The 20,021-nt window shown below is 42.4% G+C and overlaps 1 protein-coding gene across 1 annotated transcript in view; it reads right to left on the minus strand.

Annotated features, from left to right (window-relative positions):
* The window catches only part of CTDP1 (CTD phosphatase subunit 1), a 795,245-nt gene that overhangs the window by 457,256 nt on the left and 317,968 nt on the right, over nucleotides 1-20,021 (minus strand). The window contains exon 11 of the mRNA XM_069219781.1: nucleotides 11,410-11,581. Coding sequence (XP_069075882.1) covers nucleotides 11,410-11,581 — 172 coding nt within the window. The remainder of the gene's footprint in view (nucleotides 1-11,409; nucleotides 11,582-20,021) is intronic.

Consider the following 20,021-nt stretch of genomic DNA (forward strand, 5'->3'; position numbering starts at 1 on the left):
TATTGCAGTACCAGTTAGTGGTGGTGTTGTCTGTAGGCAACTTTATCTGTCTAACCTTGATAGATGGCAGAAAGGCTTTCAAAGTCAAGCGGATGGCTCTGAGCTCCAGAAGGTTGATGTGGAGCTGGGACTCCGCCGGAGACCAGATGCCTCCGATCTGCACCTCCTCCAGATGGTTGCCACGACCCATCTGTGATGCATCAGTCACCACTGTCATCTGTGGATGGGGAAGGGAGAGGAGTCTGCTGCTCACCCAACTGTGGTCCAGTAACCATCACTTCAGATCTTTTGCACTCTTCTCTGAAATCTGGACGTGGTCAGATCCTCTGGATGTTGAGCCCACTGGGACTTCAGATTCAACTGCACAGCCAGCATATGTCACTTGGCATACTCGGCCAGCAGGATGCAGAAGGCCTTCAAGTCCCAGCTGCCAGACAGTGAAAACCAAAGAAGACAGGAGGTTCACCGTAGTCTAGCGGTGGTTGATGACTGCATGGGAAAAGCCAGCTACTGACCTTCGAAAGTGTGCTGCACCACCGCCATAACTTTTGAGAACAACTCAGAGGCACTGGTGAGATCAAAGGGGAGCACAGTGAAGTGAAAATGCTCCTTCCCCACCATGAACTGCAGGTAACACCGATAGGCCAGCAGGACGGGAATACCAAAATAGGCATCCTGCAGGTCTAGCAATACCATCCAGTCTCCACAGTCAAGGGCAGACAAGACCTGGGACAACGTGAGCGGTTAGAACTTCTTCAGGAGGGAGGCATTGAGAGGGTACAGATCTAAAATAGGCCAAAGACCTCCATCCTTCTGGGGCACTAGAAATTGCAGGAATAATAACCACTTCTTTCTTCTGGTACCAGCACCCTCTCTATAGTCCCTGCAACAAAATGTAGAGAATGTCCTCTGTCAGTCACTTAACGGACATTTGAAGGTGCGATGAGAAGAGACAGGATAAGGCGTACCCGTTGCAGACAATTCGTAGGACCCACCTGACTGATGTGATTACTTGCCAACCCTGTAAGAATGTGTGGCTTCTGCCTCCCACTGGGTATGCAAGGGCACGCTAAAAAGGTTTGGCAAGTTGGACCACAGGTGGGTGAGCTGTAGCCTGGGTGGCTTGCTCACCTAGGCCACAGGGACCATGATCAATCATGACCTCTACTGTAAAATTGTGGTCTACCAAAGATCAAGAGTGGTTTGTAAATCTGTGCGTTCAAGTGAACTGAACCTCTGTATTTGTTATTTATAAAGCGCATTCCGGCCGAGCATCGAAGCACTCAAAAAGAACAAAGTAAGTGACTGAAAGCAAGAAGAAAAAAAAAAAAAAAAGACCAAAGTAACCTATACTCTTGTAAACATGGTGATTGTAGAACTGCATCTTTCTGTCAGCTGCACAACTGCCATCCTATACCCCACTGTTGCCCTGTTCCTTACTTCTGTACCCCCCTTCCCACCCACCAAACGTTTCACTCCCCACACCTATCTATACCTCAAATAAGTCACTGTCCTCTCTTCCCTTTCTTCTCCCATTATATCGTAACAGCCCTTCACCGGTCTCCATTTCCCTTCCCCGATTCACCTATTTTCTGCTTCCCAATACTGCCCCTTAGTCTCTCTTCTCCCACACACCTCACAAGGTATATTGCATTTACTGCCTCTCCTTTTAACACCCTTCTGACGTTTCAATGCTTTTCTTAACCTTTATCCTGTTCCCATCAGCCCCTACTTTGTCTCTTCCATCTCTTCCACTACATATCTATCCTAGCACCCATATGTTACCCACTGCTTCTCTGGACTACTTTATGCACTCCATCTCAATCACCTTTCTCAATTCCACTCCTCAACTCTTCCAATTCTTCCTTCAAATATCTCAAGTCTATCTCCTCCTGCTCCAGTCCTTACCTCACGCTATGACCTCATGAACTATATATTCACTCCTCTTTTTTCTCTCTTCTACCCCCTGAACCATTAACTCTCCTTTTTCACCATCTACCCATTTTCTTCTGGGCTTGCTTCTCCACCCCTATGTACATATGCATTCCTGCCCTCTTAACCCACAAGACCACATCGCCCCATTCCTTCAGAGTCTTTTGGAATTTGACAATTAGATTATTTTATGCCCCCTGATCTCCTGCCTCACTTTTGCCCTCTACCTCTCTCGTTCTTATCTTCTAACTACCATCTGTAGCAAACCATCACTGATCAACATTACCTGTCTGGTAATGGCTTCACACTAAAATCACAGCTTCGTAAATCCAATAAAGACCTCCACCCGCCATTAAGGAAATGCCTAGAGCTTGCATATTTTTAAACTGTGTGGCGTGCAAACAGTTTCCAAGATTTCATATTTTACTAGAACAAGAAATGGGACTCATCTGACCAAGAGTTACACAATTTGAACAAGTGAGGATCTAGAATTCCAACACAAGCCTCCTCTCCACAAGGAAAAATGAGTAATCTTAGTACTTATACATAATGTGCATTTTACTACTGGAATAAATGCCACCTCGTTTCATGAACCACAGAGCGCAGACTAAGATATTACTTTCAACAACATTTTATTAGAAAACATCAGTAATGTTGGTGAATTAAAAGCAGCACCTGAGGAAAGGCAAATTTACAGGAAATTGACGATTTTGAGTGAGCAATTTCAACAATAAACCACAGTAAAAAAAAAAAAAAAACATCTTCCTTTACACAAACAATCCACATTACTTAATTGCTGTTTTCCATCAGCAAATCTGACTTGTCACCTTTCTCAGATCATAACCTTGCTCCCGGAACCTTGAACATTAGAACAGGAGAAAACGTTGATGGTAGTAGAAACAAATACGTTTTTATTTCCCTCGGTATATGTGTGAGACAGTACTGTGTGTTTGAAAGTGATGGCGCGAAAGGTCGAACAGTATTTACCGAGACGATCTTAACTATATGAACGTGGAAGCCACAGTTAATCTTGACCCGGGCTTTGGAAAGACCCTTGCAACTAATTACATGGTTTCCGCTGCCTCGTGCACATTTCCCTTATTACAGCTGAAGCGCCAGCGTTAAGGGAACAGCGGCTTCCTATTGACTACTCACATTCGACGCAGCTCTGCTTTAGAAGGTGAACTCGTTGAAAAATCGAAATCTTGGCGTTTGATTTCGACTCCCCCGTGCACACTTCACGGCGGGGTTCTCAACGGTTTGCAGACGATATCTGGTTCACAAGTTGGTGGCGAACAATCGTATATCAGCACCAACCTCAGTCACACCCTATGGGATGTGCTGAAAGGCCAGCAGTATCACATACAAACCCGGTAATGTCTACACAAATATAGGGCACCTCCGGATCAAAGCCATGATAATCAACTGCTTCAGTTTGTGCTCAACCAAAAAAAAAAAAAAAAGGCAAGAGGAGGGTGCAGCTTGGATGTTTAATTTCACGTCCAACATACTTTGTAGGTGCGTGGCGACCAGAGGTAGCAGAGAAATGCTGCTACAGAACCTGCAAACTCACTTCAGGGGATAACTTAATGGTTGCCAGCTACAAAACCCACTTATGTACAACTGTCTTCTATGCAAGCACTCTACAAATATGCGATTGCAAAAATCCAGCTTGAAGGAGGAGTGTGCAGAATTATGCCGAAGATAATCCAGTTAAAAGAAGTGGCAATGTATTCATCTTGTAGTGATGGTGGCAGCCACTTTGGATGAAAAATGAGATGAACATGGACTCCTAATGCAAGAGAACACAGACTCTGGTCACAAACCGGAGGGTTTTCGGGCCTCTTGTTTGTTGGTCACTGATCATACCTAAAACAAGACATCTTCTGCAGCCATAAGCAAGTAGTCGTTCATTATTCAGAGTACGTTCCTTTCGCCACGATCCAATCTCGTCTAACCTCTTTACCGTACTTGTGGTCCCTACAGTCACAGCATTACAAACAGATCAATGCTACTGAACCCAGAGGGCTTTAAAATAGCAGAAGTTATTTATTCAACACTCAGCTGAAGGAATAAGAAACGCATGGAAATATAGAGTATGCTGCAATATTACCTACATAAATCCTGATAATCGAATGTGTGATTTCAAAGATTCACACCAACATAAGGGCAACAAACTCTTCGGAGTGATAGGACTGGCACCAATGCCAGCAAATAGCCCAAAATCTGTTAAAAACAGTGGGGTGGGCCCGATTCACAAAGGTAATTATGAGGGACTATAGTCATGTAATATTCGTATCCATACTTGTGTGCATTTGTGAATAAGCCCCAAAACATCTAAGTGGGCATGTACAAGGAATACTGCTATACAATTGGTTCAAATTGAAAGGGCTGTATCCTCTTCCCACTACTAATAGGCAGTTGGACGTTTAGGGGCCAGAGTTTTCAAGAGTATATGAAAAAGTGCTCCTGTAGTACTATTTCAAAAAAGCGTTTGTGAATAAGCCATTAGGTGAGGAAAACAAAAGTAATTTCGATGCATTTTACAGAAGTCTAGGCCAAATTCTACCAAAAACAAACATTTACAAACATAAAAAGATACTTCTTCATGGTGGCGGAACCGAATATTAATGATGCAGGTGAACAAATATTTTTAAGTTAAGGTAGGAAAAGAAAATAAGAGGAAAACATACATGCATAAAATCTCCCCTACAATAATTAACCACCTCAGGATAATTCAGATTGGTGACTCAGTTTTGCAGCATTCTTTAGGCGTTATCTTACAGTGTGCCTTTACTGCTTAGCTCTCCCTACAGTAAACTCTCGGACTGAAAGACATCCAAACAATAGTAATAAGATGATAAAGTAGTTGTACACTATTCTAAAACCTGAGTCAAGACAGCTGTTTAGTCAGCATACTAATTACTAAATTCAAAATCTTCTTTAACAGGAAAAAAACTACTGAAGTCGAAATGCAGTTGAAGTAGCTCGTTACTCTTGACACTTTGTGAAATCATGAATGGATGCACACATTTCTGTTTTTAATATTTACATTTTTTGTTCACAGAAACAAATTATGTGTCCTTGATACACAATTAGGAGGGAGATATCACTAGCAAAGCAATAGGAGGCAATACATTTCTTATATTTCTTCCTTAGCCTTTCTCTCATCATGTATGTTCGGAAGGGTAACCGGACCTTCTCAAATATGTGTATCCTGTTATTAACCATGGACAAAAGCCTCGCCATTACATAGATAGACCAAATATTTGTTCACTATACATGTATCAGGAGTTTGTTGAGGGGTGGGGGTTGGATTTCCAAAGTGTGCGACTGAGACTCTGGCGACAAACAGGTGTGTGAGAAGTCTACCCCGTGGACTGTAAGAGGATAAACGCTGTTCTTGCCATGAATATGACATTTTGTCTACATTGGGATTGGTACCACATAGTTTGGTATACATGTTCTCTGTGCTGGTGCAGATGGATGACCTACTCCGTCTCACCAAAATGTTACTTCATCAGGCATTTCTGTGTTCAAGTCTTTTTCCCACTGGGTTAGGTATTTGTGCTTGTGTGTGAGTTGTAGGTTAATACAGCTGCTTAGGGAGGAAACCACTGTCTTTGTATGTTTGTTGTAGAACACTGATTTTATTTGCGTTTTATCCAGAGCCCTTTTTTCCCCTAAATGGTCATTTATGAGGCCAGTGCACTAAATAGTGAAACATCACCATCAGTAAACAGGTCTATGGTTCCAGTAAAGAGCCAGAAGCAAACAGGTCTATGGTTCCAGTAAAGAGCCAGAAGCAATTTTCAATATTTGGAAATCCCTGCATTCCATCTGTTTGAGTAACATGGGTATTGATACACGTGGGGTATTAATACTCTAAATGAAGGTGCTTTGATTTTTCTGTATCTGGGAAGTGACAGATTTAAGGACCTTAAGGAGCAGAGTATGCACAACATAAAATACCAGTGACAAGACATCCGTACCGTCACTTCTGACCCTGCCTAGATGGGAAATTTCCAGCTTTCCCCATCAATAAGGGTCTTTGTATAAGGCATGAAGGAGGAAAGGGATGTAATGAGAATATATTGCATCTGAGGAGCTAGTTAGGCAGCTAGCAAGATATTTTATAGGGCCTTTAATGATGGTTATTTTTACATGAGAGACATTGAGTTCTACGGATAAAGGGGACAGCTATGTCTCGTGTAGCTTGAAATTTGTATTTCTTCCTATTAGGGTTCGATACAGTTCTTGACAAGACACTAGACAAAAATTGATAGTCAACCTTATTGAAGGATTTCTCTGTATTAAGTGAAAGTGAAGGAAGGATAATTTACCTTCTATCTCACTGGACGGCTTCGTTCAGGTTGAAGGCCAGCCAAGTGTTATTTCTCGGATGTCAGTCTTTGTTGAAGCCCCACCAAAAATTCAAATTTAACGTAGGATATGAGAGCCAGACACCAATATGTGGTGAACATTTTTATGTTATAGCTTAAAAGAACAATTAGCCTGTAGGAGGCACAAGTGAAGAGGTATGTATCTAGTTTAAGCAGAATCAAGATGGTTGATGCCATCATGGAGTCAGTTACTGAAACATAAATTTGTAAATAATTTAAAAGCTTAGATATCAGCATAATCAGGATCTCAATGTTGGCTTTATAGAAAGTCACTAAAAGGCCTTCAGGTCGAGGGTCTTATTACTCAAGAGGTGTTAGATATCACTTCTAGTGAAACTAGGGCTTCAAGAAAAGTAAAGTCTAATATGTCATTGTGTGAAATGAGAACCTAGCTAGGTAATCTCCTTGGATGTTAGAATCTATACTTTGATGATTACATAGAAGCGAGTAGTAATTACGAAATACCTTTATGATCTTTGGTGCTGATATGTTTTCCTGAGTTTTTAAACTAGACCCTTGTCTATCCTGTAAAATTGTTCCTCAGTTCTTCTTGCTTGGGTAAGGCTTTGTTCTAGCACCATTCCTCAGTTGCTGTTCTAGTCTTGTCCCTTTTAATTCTCTTTAGGTCTTTTGAGAGCAGAGGGACTTGTGCTGAGATTTGAAGCGACCATTTCAGGATTCTAGATCAATGTTTCTTGGCTTGGCCACATATAGCTAGTCATGCACACAATCAAATTTCTTCTGACCACAGTCTTAGATACACCCCAAATTGTATGCCGTGGAACTGCTGAGTTATAATTTCCTCTGAAGTAATGCTCAAAGGTCTCCTCAACTGACACCCACAGGATGGGGTCTCTGAAGGCGATATCAATGATGACCAAGGATTGCATAAAGGCCTTGGAGAGGTTGTTAAGTCAGGAATAGAGCCACTGCTGGTGTGGTCTAGCAGCAACAAGGGACCAACTTGTGAGAAAGCAATGAACTGTTGTATGTGTTTTATGAGTTTAAGAAAAAACAAGATACTCCTGTTCTCTGATGTGTGGAGTCCTTCTTATATCAACCAAATATAAATATGTTATACCCTTTAAGAGGGATGGCTGTGCACGCTGACGGCTTAGAGGAGATTTGGATCTCACCCTGGGCATTCAGGTTCACCTAAAAACATGTAATAGACTGAGTATTTTAGTGCGAAGCTGGAGCTTGGATCAAACTTTAATACAGTTGACACCAAGTCATGTGAAAGACACTCTCATAGCATTATAAAAGCCCTCATTCTAGAAAAGGAGAACACAAGGACAAAATCGGAGCCTGTGAGCCTTAATGTGCTTAGCCCTCGTCTTATGACTCACTGAGGGATTTATTTTCTGGGTTGTTGCATGCCGCTCTGTCTGCTTGCTTCTGTTAGATGGCTGGGTTTGTCATTCCCCTTTTAGTTCCTCCCGCTCTGCTTGTTTCTCTTTTAGATGGATTGGTTGATTATTACCCTTGTAGTTCCTCCCTCTCCAACAATTGTGTCATTTCCACTTGGCTTTCTGGGTTATAAAATTCAGGATGTTTTGCTTCATTCATAGACTCGAATGTGTGTTGCTTGCCAAAGACAGTAGAAAGCCTAGCGAAACGGGAATCCCATTTGTGGATCATTTTCTATCTACATAGGTGACTGCTAACGTTGTAAAAATCTCTGCACTTTGATAATGTGATGTACCCGGTATAAGGCAACTGTATCTCCTTTAAAAAGTACTGGCTCCTGTTCCCCAGCTCTCCTATCCCCTCCTTCAGTTGGGAAAAATAATTCTTGTGAGAACATCCTGATCTAGTTTCTTTTTGCTTCTTATAAGCAGAAAATTCACTTTGAGTGCGGTCTAGGAGGATTACTTTATCCTCTCGGAGCTCAAGTACGCAACGAAATACAGATTAGATGTGGACTTTCGGGTCAGAGTTAGATATGTTGCCATAAATCTCACAAAAATGAAGATAATTTGTGTGGTAATTCAGTGTGAAATCTTCTATTTTGTCGATGAGGCTTTTGTATTGATCTTCCAGGACGTCCGTTTTGGCAGTCAACTGATCAGGCTCATGCGTGTGGTCAGCAAGGTCATTCTCAATATGGTCAATTCTGACCTTTTGTAGAAAGTGGTCTATGCCCATCAATGCATGTGCGAAATCCAGTGGGGCAGCTTTCTTGAATACTCTTAGCAGTAGGTGAATATTGTCTATGTTATGGATGTTTGTAGGTCAATGATAGAGGGCTGCAAGGTCCCCTTGTGGTCTTGGTGTCCCAGACCGTAACTTGTGTGTGCTCAGCATACCGCTTATGGAAAAAGTCTTACAAGCCTTGGACTTGGGAGGCTGTCAATGCAGTCATTACTTGAGTCCAGCACCAAATTAGCTGGGTAATTCAGAAACCAGATCTGGAATGTTCTGGACACCACTGCAAGGTGTACTCACCTATCACAGCATAGTGTGCATGGAGGGCCTTCAAGCCGAAAAGGGAGGATGCTGAGGTGTACCAGCAGGAACAACAATGCCTAATCCCTAGAGGAGGGCTGAGCAAGAAGATGCAGTGTTTGTATTTTATATGAGCCACCTACCATTCACCCACATTTTCTCCTTTAAATACTTGTTCTATGGAGGGAGGGGGGGGGGGGCACAACCAAGGCCTCCCTACACGCCCCTCTCTTGCATAGTCATACTCCATTTGCGTTGCTTTGCTGATAATTGACCTCCCACATCCTCCCCAATTAGGCCCTAGAGGAGAATTTTGCCAGCAGACATACCGGGATGAGCTGCACCTGTGAGGAAAGACCTTGCCCAGAACTCCACCCCCTCCACTACACAATACAAGTATTGTGTAGTACACAGCAGTAGGCAAAAACAGTAGGTAACAATCATTAGAGGGACAGCACCTCAGGTCCTCTGCAAACTCAACGAACATTAATGTCCCAGCTTTGCCCACCACATCCTCAACTTCCACCAATGCACTCGTTGGCAGTCACTTAGGTGTCACAACTTAATTCTTCCATTGCTCAGCCTATTTTGGATCTATACAGCGAGGAAGAGAGGCACAGTGGTCTTCTGTAGCGCTGCAATAACCAGCACTTCATGGCTCAGAACTTAAGCAGCTCCACTGGGTATTTGAGCATTTCCCATTTAGAACTATCTGTGGCGTTGAGGAACTGGCGCAGTGGCCAAGGGCTCAGCATGGACAAGTCCCGATGGGTTCTGCCCTGGCCACATCCCACTGTTGCGGATTCTTAACAATAGTTTTAAAAGTTTCAAAATGTACATGATACTAAGCCACACCAACAAAAAATGTGAAATACAATTCTGAAAATGCAAAAAAGCAATACATTGTTATTACCTGAATGAGAGATGTTAAGCTAAAGCACAGACATACGCTCACCTTTTTAAGGGTTTGCTTCTTATATGACTTGTACCAAGATCGCATCATGTTTTCGTTCAATAAAAAAAAAATGCATAGCGCTAAATTCCACTAGTTTAACCCCAACCTATTTGGGTGTAATTAAAAAAAATTCTGATTATTAGTGACTGAACATGTCCTTTTCAATTTGCAGTCAGGTCGAAATAAGACTTCACCCATTCTCTTCTCTTGTTTAGATTTTTCACATAGCAGCACATACTAGACCTCCCCCACACACAAATAGTGCAAATACTGACTGTTAAAGTCATCCCTGCAATATGCTTTCATGCAGTAGATTCCGATATTCAGAAACAGTAAGGTTGACAAACTGCTTAAGGTCAGCAAGACATTGTTTCTATTTCTAGAGCTTCCTTATAAAAACATGTTTTCGTATGTGTTAAGTTGGTTCCACAGAGAACCAACATCCCATGATGTATTACGCCTTTAAATAAAAGCCCGGGAATGGAAATAATCTGTCCTCTGAACATTTCAATATGCAGCAACTGGATTCACACAAATGTGATTACTTTCTGTACCATGCACACAATGTTTGTTGGAGGAGGTTGCTAAGTAAGGGGAATAATTAAGGATGCATGACAGATGACCTGCCAATCAGGACATTTTGTTTGGGGTGAAGGACAACATGTTTAATTCGTCCAACAGGGCAATTAGGCTCAACCCACCTACAGCACAAACTCATTGGCTCCCTGTTTAGAGTACCATAGTGGGCATCTATGAAAGAAGATCTTCTTCCTGTATGTTTATGTATAAGTTGTACAAACTGCATTAATGGAAAGATTTTACTTTTAGGTTGAGTGATGTGAGCAAATGTGTCTTTCTAACGATGGTTTAAGTATAATAACGTGTGAACGTTTGCAGAATGTAATCATTTAAGGGTATTTAAAATGCTCTACAAGTGTATACCAATACATGCAGAAGCATGAAAGCAAGCTTGATTGTTTTCATAATAAAATAAAGTTGAAACCAGAAAAAACTTTTATTAACTATTGCCCTATTTTAAATACTCCTCTCTGTGGCATCATTTAGTAAAACATGTTTAAAGCATACCAATATTTCAAAAAAGGCTAACAGCAAATCCATCTAAAAAGAAATTATAGGCAACATTATGGACAGCATGAAAATACATTGCTAAAGAATGGCACAAAATCCACAGATATTTGAGGTTGTCCTTTGATCACACCCTGGAAAAAAAGATTGACGACTCCTCTTGTCAGGAGTAAATTTCCAACTTTTTTTCCAGAGTGCGGAGATATTGGAGAGGAGTTGGTGAAAGCACTCACATATGTTAGTTTGTGGGTGTCCACTGAATCATAGGGCCTCCCAACCTTGAAAATACAGCCTACTGCTGGCTTCCAGCTCCTGTATGTGGATTTGCAGACACAAGGCAAATTAAGAGCATTGGCAGAATGTGAACAAAGTGCTAATATTATCAAAAAGCTATTATCCCAAATCTGATTTAACAAGAACGCTGCCATAACTGGAACATCACTGCAAAGCACCAAAAGTGACAAGTGGGTTTTATTTGCAAGTCAAGTATATTTTTGAAGCATCCTGTCACTTAGGCAAGTAGATATAAGATTCCACATCCGTGTGAGTTGTACTGTCAGATGATCATAAACGCTAATTGCTCACCTCTTTATCCATACTCTCCAAGTCCTCTTTACATAGAGTGTACAAGGGCATTGTTTCTGACATGCTTGGCTGCCTTTTCCTTCTGGATGGCCCAGGCTGCTCCTCATCCTGATCCGCCGAGGGCAGCTCCTCTTCATCATCGTATATTTGCTCCTGATGTGGCTGAACAACCCTGCAAAATAGCCATTGTCAAAAAACCTTTAATGTTATGTTTAAAACAGCTGTCTTACAAAGTTTCTCTTCTACATAATTCAAAACAGCAATGTTAAGTCACTATTAAGGAGGCAGTCCTAGTCTGCATTTACCACACAGCGTTTCAACACTTGTAAAATTCGAGAAGATATTTTGAATGTTGTTTCGGAAACTTTCTGTCGGGAATTACTTATGGTTGCTGTTGAGACTCATCTCCTGCAGTGGCAATGTTGATAATGTATTAATTTAGGACAACTGCCTACATAACAACTGGTTATCAAAAGTGTATAGATCAGGATGAGTGACACCAGATGGCAAACGCCCAAACAGTAGTGTGGAAATGTACACAGGATACAGCTTCTAGAGGACGAGAGCAGAGTAAGGAGCATGTGCGGAAATTGCCAGGTCCCCAATTAGACCATGCATAACAGCCAAAACACTGGTAGGATTAAAGATGCTAGAAACTTCTAAGGCACCCCCTCAGAAGCCGAGTTCCAATGAACCATTAGGTGGCATGCATGACCAGAAAATTGCCAAATGATTATTTAGATTCAGGTACAGCCGGGAACTCAACACTTCCGTCTTGGGTGTTTCTGTATAGAACAATACAGGGAATGCAGAATGGTACATCTGCATGTAAAATACTGGTGGGAACTAGATTGCCTTTTTACTGTCAGGGCACCCCAACATACTTTGGTCTGCAAATGGGATAGAACTCAGAGTGACTATTAGGTGAATCAGACAAAGGGCAGCATGAACGGAAGACAGACTGCATTCAGACAAGAAAATTGGGTTGGCCAACACACTGGTGCACCAAGAACCAAAAGTTACTGTTTGACATAAGCCTCAGGAGCAATCTGCCTGGATGATAGAGGATAAGAGATGCGCTGCAAGGACATCTGTTGAGTTGCAGGTGGGGAAGCATAGGCACTTTTGATTCCCCCAACTGTTTCCAAATTCCTAATCTTCAGACATAAGCTAAAAAAAATAACACTACTAGATTTATTGGGTACTGAGAGAACCAGATAAAAGCTAAAATCAACCTTAGCAGACTGGAGCGCACTCGTATACAATGCTATGCTTAATGTGCTCTTCCCCGATTCATAATTCTACAGATGCACATGCGTATAAGGGTAGGAGTATGGCTATGAGTCTCAGTGGGAGTGAGAGAACAGCGTTATGCACTGTAGCTACGTTTCATGTACATGTCCAGATTTTTTTATGTTTTTGAGTATGACCTTTGGTTCTTATGTCAGTGAAAAACTGATCCACATTCCCTATTTTCAGGCACAATTTCTCTAAGGTTACAAGAAAGAATTAAGTTACCTACCATGCCATCTCTGGTATTTTTAATCCAACAAAAAATAAAAAGTTCAAGCACAAGTATGTTTCCATTTGCAGCTAGGATCAATTTCACCAACTCAAACCTTAACCTAGTCACTGGATCATTCCTTCCTCTGTTCCCTTCTACAACAAAGGTGGTACCAAACATTCTACTGAGGGGAGGGAGAAGGTAAGAGACCATATAAAATATGGGGATCTATGAACTCAGCGCACACAAGTTACTATATTGACTAAAATTAAGATAGTTACATACAAATGGAGATTTCCGATATTTGTAGCCTTCATAAATTCATGTTTCCTAGATTAATCGTAAATAAAATGAAATTAAATTCTTATAATCCTAAGAACAACATTACTTGCCACACAGGCATTGTAAACTTAAAGAAGGTCTAGCATCTTAGATTGTCAGACCCCTACAAGCAAGCGTTAATATCTCTTTGGGAGAGATGATGGGTCTCTGGTGAATCTTTTAAAGATAGAATTGCTGGAAAACTACATTCACAAAATTTATTGTTCAGAGTTGAATCGGTTATAGCTTTACATTTCTGTCTGGATGAAAATGCAAGCAGTGCTAAACCTCTGGAGGGAGATGAGGGCTCTGTACTTTAAATAAAGTGTACTTTAGGCCCACTTGTCCACTTTCTGTATCTTCTCTGGATTCACAAGGTTTTTCATCGCAGTCCTTGTGCTTTGGTATGTGGTGTCATGCGACTCCAAGTTGACCCCACTCCGCCCAGAAATAAAGACTGAAACCACATTTAAGCACCACCCAAACGCGCTAACGTCAGTTATTTCTTAACATTGTCCAAGCCGTAGCCCTCGGACGCAGAGCTTAAACAATTATTTGTGCCACTGTGCAGCTCTCTGATTCAGGACCTCTTTTGATGGGGGGGGGAAGTCTATTCAAGAGAACAATGAGGATGGAGGGCAGTGACGAATCTGCGGTTAGAGTATCTACCACAAAGAGATTTACTTAAGGTAAGTAACTTGTTCTTCTAATGCATAGTTCCAACCACAGATTCCACTACGCAAGACCGGATATAAAAGCATTAACTCCCCCAGTGGTGGGTCTGCGGAGATACAGACTGTAAAGTCCTGCAGTACTGATAGCCAAAATGTACTTTCCGTCGGATGAGTCTGTCGAAGCAATAATGCCTTGTGAGCGTGTGCACAGATTCTCACGTTGTAGCCTGACAGATATCCAGGACAGGAACTCTGCAGAGTGCTAGCATCCTTGGCCCTGGTGGAATGAACCCTCAATCCTTCTAGAGTCTGTTTCTTGGCTAATGCACAGCAGACCGTAATGCCTAGAACTATCCACCTAGATGAAGCCCTTTACTGGACTGCCTTGCCTTTCACTTCCTCAGAAAACCCTCAAAAGATCCGATTGTCCTCCCAATGGTCTTTGGTATAGCAAAGTAAAAGCAGTCTATTGGGATCTAAACAATAGAGTCTCTCTTCTTTTGAGGGTTGAGGTGGAACAAAGAACGTCAGAAGTGTGATGAACTGTCCGACACCACAGGGAATCGCAAGCTCTGGTAGAAAGGCAGCTCTAGTCCTCAGCACCAGTTTGTCCAGAAAGAAGGTAGAGTAGGGCAGCTGGGCTGACAGGGCTTGAAGCTCACTCACATAATCATCTAAGTTATTGTGATGAGAAAGACAGTCTTCAAGGTCAGAAGATGGAGAACAACTATGCAATGGCTCAGAAGAGTTGCACATAAGAAAATTACGGACCAAATAAGGTGCCACTGTGGCATCACAAAGGGCTTAAGAGGAAATGTGGATTAACCTTTGAGAAATCACTACAGATGTGTAAAACCAGGGCAGTGGGTCCAGTAAATTCAAAAAAGTTGAAGAGGCTGAGAGATAACCATGTACTTGCTAGGCCAATGATAAAACAAATAAGAAATCAAACAGTCTGGCCTGAAAGTGGTCCATATTGCCACACTAAGCAACAAACCTGTAATAGCATACAATGTAAACAGACTTTCTACAAGGATGTCTGGATGGAAGGATGACATCCACTACTTTGGGAGGAAGATCGAATGCAATCAACTGCAGCAGGTCAATTGACACACGCAGATGTCTATATTGTGCAGACCCAGTGCAAGACCCTGCCTTGCTTCTGCAACAGCAGATCCTTCCTAAGCAGCAGCCTGATCAGAGGACACATGCTCATGCCTGGAAGTTGTTCCCCATACCACACTGTCCTGACTCATTCCGGAGCTACTATGATTACTTGGACCAGGTCGTTCTTGATCTTCAGACCTTGGGGCAGAAGATGGAGGGGTGGGAGGACATGCACAAGTATGGACATTGGTCATACTCTGCAGTGGCGAACAGACCAATCAAGGGTTCTACCCATTGCTAGAAGACACTCTGCACCACCTTCAGGTGTGACTGCCATTCATGATCCGCCAGACATCACTGGCTGAGTTTGTCCACCCTGCCATTCAAAGATCCAGTCAGCTTGTATGCTATCTGCCAGATCCCTTTCCCTGATCCCAAAAGGATTGGGGTGGTAGGACTTGGTATTGGTATAAACTGAGGATACTGCCTTTCAGATGTGGAGAGACCTCAATGTGATTTACTTTCCTTTAAGCATCCTAAGAAAGAGTCTGCCTTCTTGCTGAATAAGCTCAAACCATGAAAAAGAGTATCATGCATGACATTTAGATATCACCCGATAAGCCAGTGGATCTCATCCATGAGTTGTGCCAGAGCACCATACTAGTCCTAACTTTCAGTGCGTAAACAATCGGTCATGTCCAGACTTTACTTTAAGACCTATTTTCCTGCATCTGGGCCATTGGCCATATTGAATGGTTTGCGCTAAGTCGACTCGGAATTCCTCTAGAACTACTAGCAAGGTTTCTGTGACCATGTCCCATAATGCATGGAAGTACTTACCCAACAAACAGCTGGCACTGACTGATCAAAGTGCAAGGCTGGCAGAACCAACACTTGTTTGCGAATGCCTCAGTTCTCTTTGATAATCAATCTTGGGGTGGTGGTTTGGGGTAGAGAGGGGAGCTGTTGCAAGGAATGAGTTGGGGTTGATCTCGCTAGTAGAAGTCTGCACTACCAGGCTCTGGAGTAGGGTACTGCGTTAAAAAGATAGGGTCCCCTAGAGCAGGGGTCTGTTTGTTGTGCCACCTGTCTAACAGGTGTGCAGGAACAAGCTTCAGACCAGGTGCCCATGAGAGTGTCAGGCAGGCCTTTATCAAATGGCAACAAGAGGTCCATCAAGGTCTTCCCAGGCTGCAAACCTATAGTGACGACATTGATTTTCACCTCAGCAGACAGCAACTGTAAGTCCAGGACTTCAGCCCCCTGTCTTATGACCAACCAAAAGTTGTTGGAGTGCTGGAGTGTGGCTTCTGGGCAAGGGTGCTACTTTGTCTGGGTCTAAACGAACAGAGGCTGGTTGTGTCAGGACTGCCGCAGGAGGTGGTCTCCATTTATGTCTAATTCAGTTTGGAGTCTGGTAGGACAATAGGATCTGCGTCCTGCTCCAGCATGAGGGGGCCAAAGGCGAGGCGGCAGGAACATATGTGGATCGTGGTGCTGGCAATGGGGGTCGGTTCCAGAGCTGAACCTGGGATGTGTATCATGAGGCACAACTGTGCTAAGAAAAGATCTGTCTGTGGCAACCTAAATGGAAGCCTCTGTGGATCAATGGGACCCAAAGGCGCTCCAAAGGATGCCAGCAGGGTGCGAAAGATGTGCAACATGGCTTACTTGAAAGCCTGAATCTGTTGTCAATGGCTCTGGAAAATTGAGGTACATCACAATCAGGACCTCGATGGGGGACCAGGAGCAGGATCATGGGGCATCCTGACATCCTTGCAACATCTAAGAGGGAGAGTACCAAGATTGGGAGGAGTCCGGCTAGGCCGTCTTACGTTGGTTTTTGGGCTCCAACTTAACTGAAGACTTGGACTGTGACTAAGATCTGTCATGGAGTGGTTCTAAGAGCAGGAATAGGTCTGTGCTTTCGACTTAAAAAAGGAACGGGGCTTACTTGACTTCTTGTGATCTGTGGTGGCATACAGCTTAGATTTGTGATTCGGAATCACCGTCAAATGCATAAAGGCACACTCCTCGCACAATCTGTAGTCATGGCCCAAAACCCACACCACACACCTACCTCATGGGGATTTGCCAAAGGCACTTGTTTGCGTTTGTATCTACAAGGCTTAAACCCTGTAGTTTTTAGGAGTGGACATATCATGGGCATACTGTTGGAGAAAACTTGGCTACTGATGAGTAAAAGTTAAGAGCTAGCTCAAGTTCTGTGCATGAAGGTGTAAAAAAAAAAAAAAAAAAATGAATCTGGCATCAACACACTTTGGTAGCGGTTAACATAACTCCAGCTATCACTTTTGGGGCAGTGCAGGGTTAAAGAGGAGCCACAGGATGCCACCTACTGGGGTGCGGAGGCTATGCTGAAAAAACTTACAGATCCAGTTTGGAGCTTGGAGATATTTGAAAGGTGAGAAATCTGCAGTTAGAAGTGTTCATCAGAAAAGCTTATTTTTCAGAAGCTTCGGAAATACAGTAAACAGCCAAATGAAGCAACTGAGCGTGGTCTAGTGACGATGAAAGTGGCCCCAAAAAATAGAGTTGGACAGGATACAGTTTTTGTCCACTCCTCTCCCCTGCCTTAAAACACATACACTGATTGGTTGTGGGAGGCAGGGCATCTAAAGATAGTCCGTACTTTCACCTTGGACTGCCATTATGCCAGCTTGCTTATATTCGGAAGGTACTCATGGCTAGTTATGCGATTGAAAGGAGTTGCACTAACTCCTGTCTGTGTAGCTTTATCATTGTCAATGAAGGACCTGTAACCATGATCAGTGTTGCCCCTTGCAATTGCCTAGGATTTCTGAGTAGCTAGATCGTTAGGAGTGTGATCTGGTATTCCTTGTAGTTTAGAGGGGTGACAGGGCCTTGGAGAATCGCATGCAACTCTTGCCCATCCCACTTACAGGTGGAAAGACAAGGGGTCATCAGTTTGTGAAAGCCAGGAATTGTTAATGGTGGGTCTCCTGGACTAGGCATTGCTTCCAGTACTGTTTGGGCTATGTCAGGCAAGTGGCCATTTTTAAGGGAGACACATTACATTGAAAGAAACCCTTGCAGCCATTTATAGATCATACAGGGGTGCATGATGCTACAAAGTTAGTCATGCAAACTGATAATTCTAAAGTTGCAAAAAAGTGACAACAAATATAGAAATAAAAAGGAAGCAAGTTAATATACAGGACAAAAGTATTAAAAAACACAGCAACAGGAAAATTGTAGCCATCCTACAGTAGTACCCCTGAAGCTGAACATCTAACTGGTTTAAGTTTCCTATTAGGTAGTACACTTCTTAAAGAGGGATTTTGGTAAAATGGAGATTTAGCAAGAAGTCAAAAGACAAAATAGTAGATCTACGCTTGGAAAAGACATGGACAAAACATTGGGAGGGGTACTGAACAATATAGACGCCTGGGTGGTGCCTATATAGGTGACCACGATCGATCTTACTTCTGATGCCTACGCACGAAACACAACAAAGCCATCCCACAGCGTGCAGGGGTACTGCTCATGCAAAACTTTCCGGATCCAGTCTGATGCCTGGGAAATTCAATAGGAAGGAAACTGCAACTAGAAGTCTATCAGACGAAGGGGATTGGTAAACAAGAGAAAATACTGTAATAGCTGCTTGACAGAAGGCAGACACTGAATACAGAGGTTGGAAAATGTTGATGTTCCTTGACCCAGCAAAAGAAGCAATCAATGGTCATAAGAGCTTAAATGTAATGAAAAAACAATGCTTAACAAGTAGGAAGACTCAGGGTTGCGCCAGCCAGATAAAAAGCATGCTGGCATTACAAACTTAGGTGATGTTTGGCATGGGTCATTTATGAAGTGATTTCGGGAACTGCAGATGCTATTCAGCTTAGTTAAAACCCAATTCTAGAAATAGTTACAGTTTTGGCAAGCACTCATGAGTCAACACACAGACTATTCAGACACTACAGAATATTGTCGGCTGGAAGTTTGTGTGATGTAAGGCCCGGGTGGGGGGGGGTTGGCGGTTGGGGGTTGGTTTAAAGAGGTTAGCACACAGATTTATTGCTCCTTAGGCCCACCCTCTTTGCCACTTATCTTGTAGGATGTGGAGTCATCAGGGACATTAATGCCTTTCAGACCAGCTGTTCTTAACCTTCTGACTTTTAGGGACCTTCACTAAATCATTACTGGAATCCAGGGGGCCCTCAAGTCATTACTGGAAGGCGGTCACTACAGCTAAGTATTTTTGATTATTTGAAAAGCAAAACAATACACAAAACATAAGAAACAAGCATAAATGAAACAAATACACAAATTGCTAAATATTTTATTTAATTCACAAATATAAAAATAAAAAATAACATTTTTAATTCTTATAAGAGGTTGGAGCCTTTCTAAATGCAAATGAGGCCACTCCTCACCAACGTTATTGTCTTGCAATGCTCCCAAAAATCAATCTGAGGATTCCAACCACATCTTTAACTTTCAATTTCAAATCCCTTTGCACTTACAGAACATTTTTAAATATTTGATTTTACATACTACATCTTTATTTATATACACTTTATTAATCTGTTAATTTTATTTTTAATTTTCAGTAGTCGGTGACCTCCTGAGAAGGCTTTGAAGACCCTCATGGGTCCCTGGACCACAGGTTAAGAACCACTGCTCTAGACAACACAATTAGAGAGAAGCTAGAATGGCCCAATAGAAGATTACACATGTTTCACTTAGGGTCAACCCAGCTGAAATATTTACACAACATATCTTACACCGAAAACACAAATTAAGGCCTTTTTTTTGGTAATCAGCAAATTGAACTGACATGCAATGTTCCTGACTAGTGTAGAAAAAAGGCGTAGGACGAAAATCCTCAACAACAAAAAAAGTTCCTTCTCATACCACAATAAGGATGTGGTGTGAACTACAACTCCTAAAATTAGGAGCTCTTTAGATGTTTTGTTTCTGTGAGTAAGATGTATGGGTGAGTGGAGCAGTGTCAAAGTATA

The sequence above is a fragment of the Pleurodeles waltl genome, chromosome 2_2 (assembly GCF_031143425.1).
Source record: "Pleurodeles waltl isolate 20211129_DDA chromosome 2_2, aPleWal1.hap1.20221129, whole genome shotgun sequence".
In the NCBI taxonomy this organism is placed as follows: Eukaryota; Metazoa; Chordata; class Amphibia; order Caudata; family Salamandridae; genus Pleurodeles; species Pleurodeles waltl.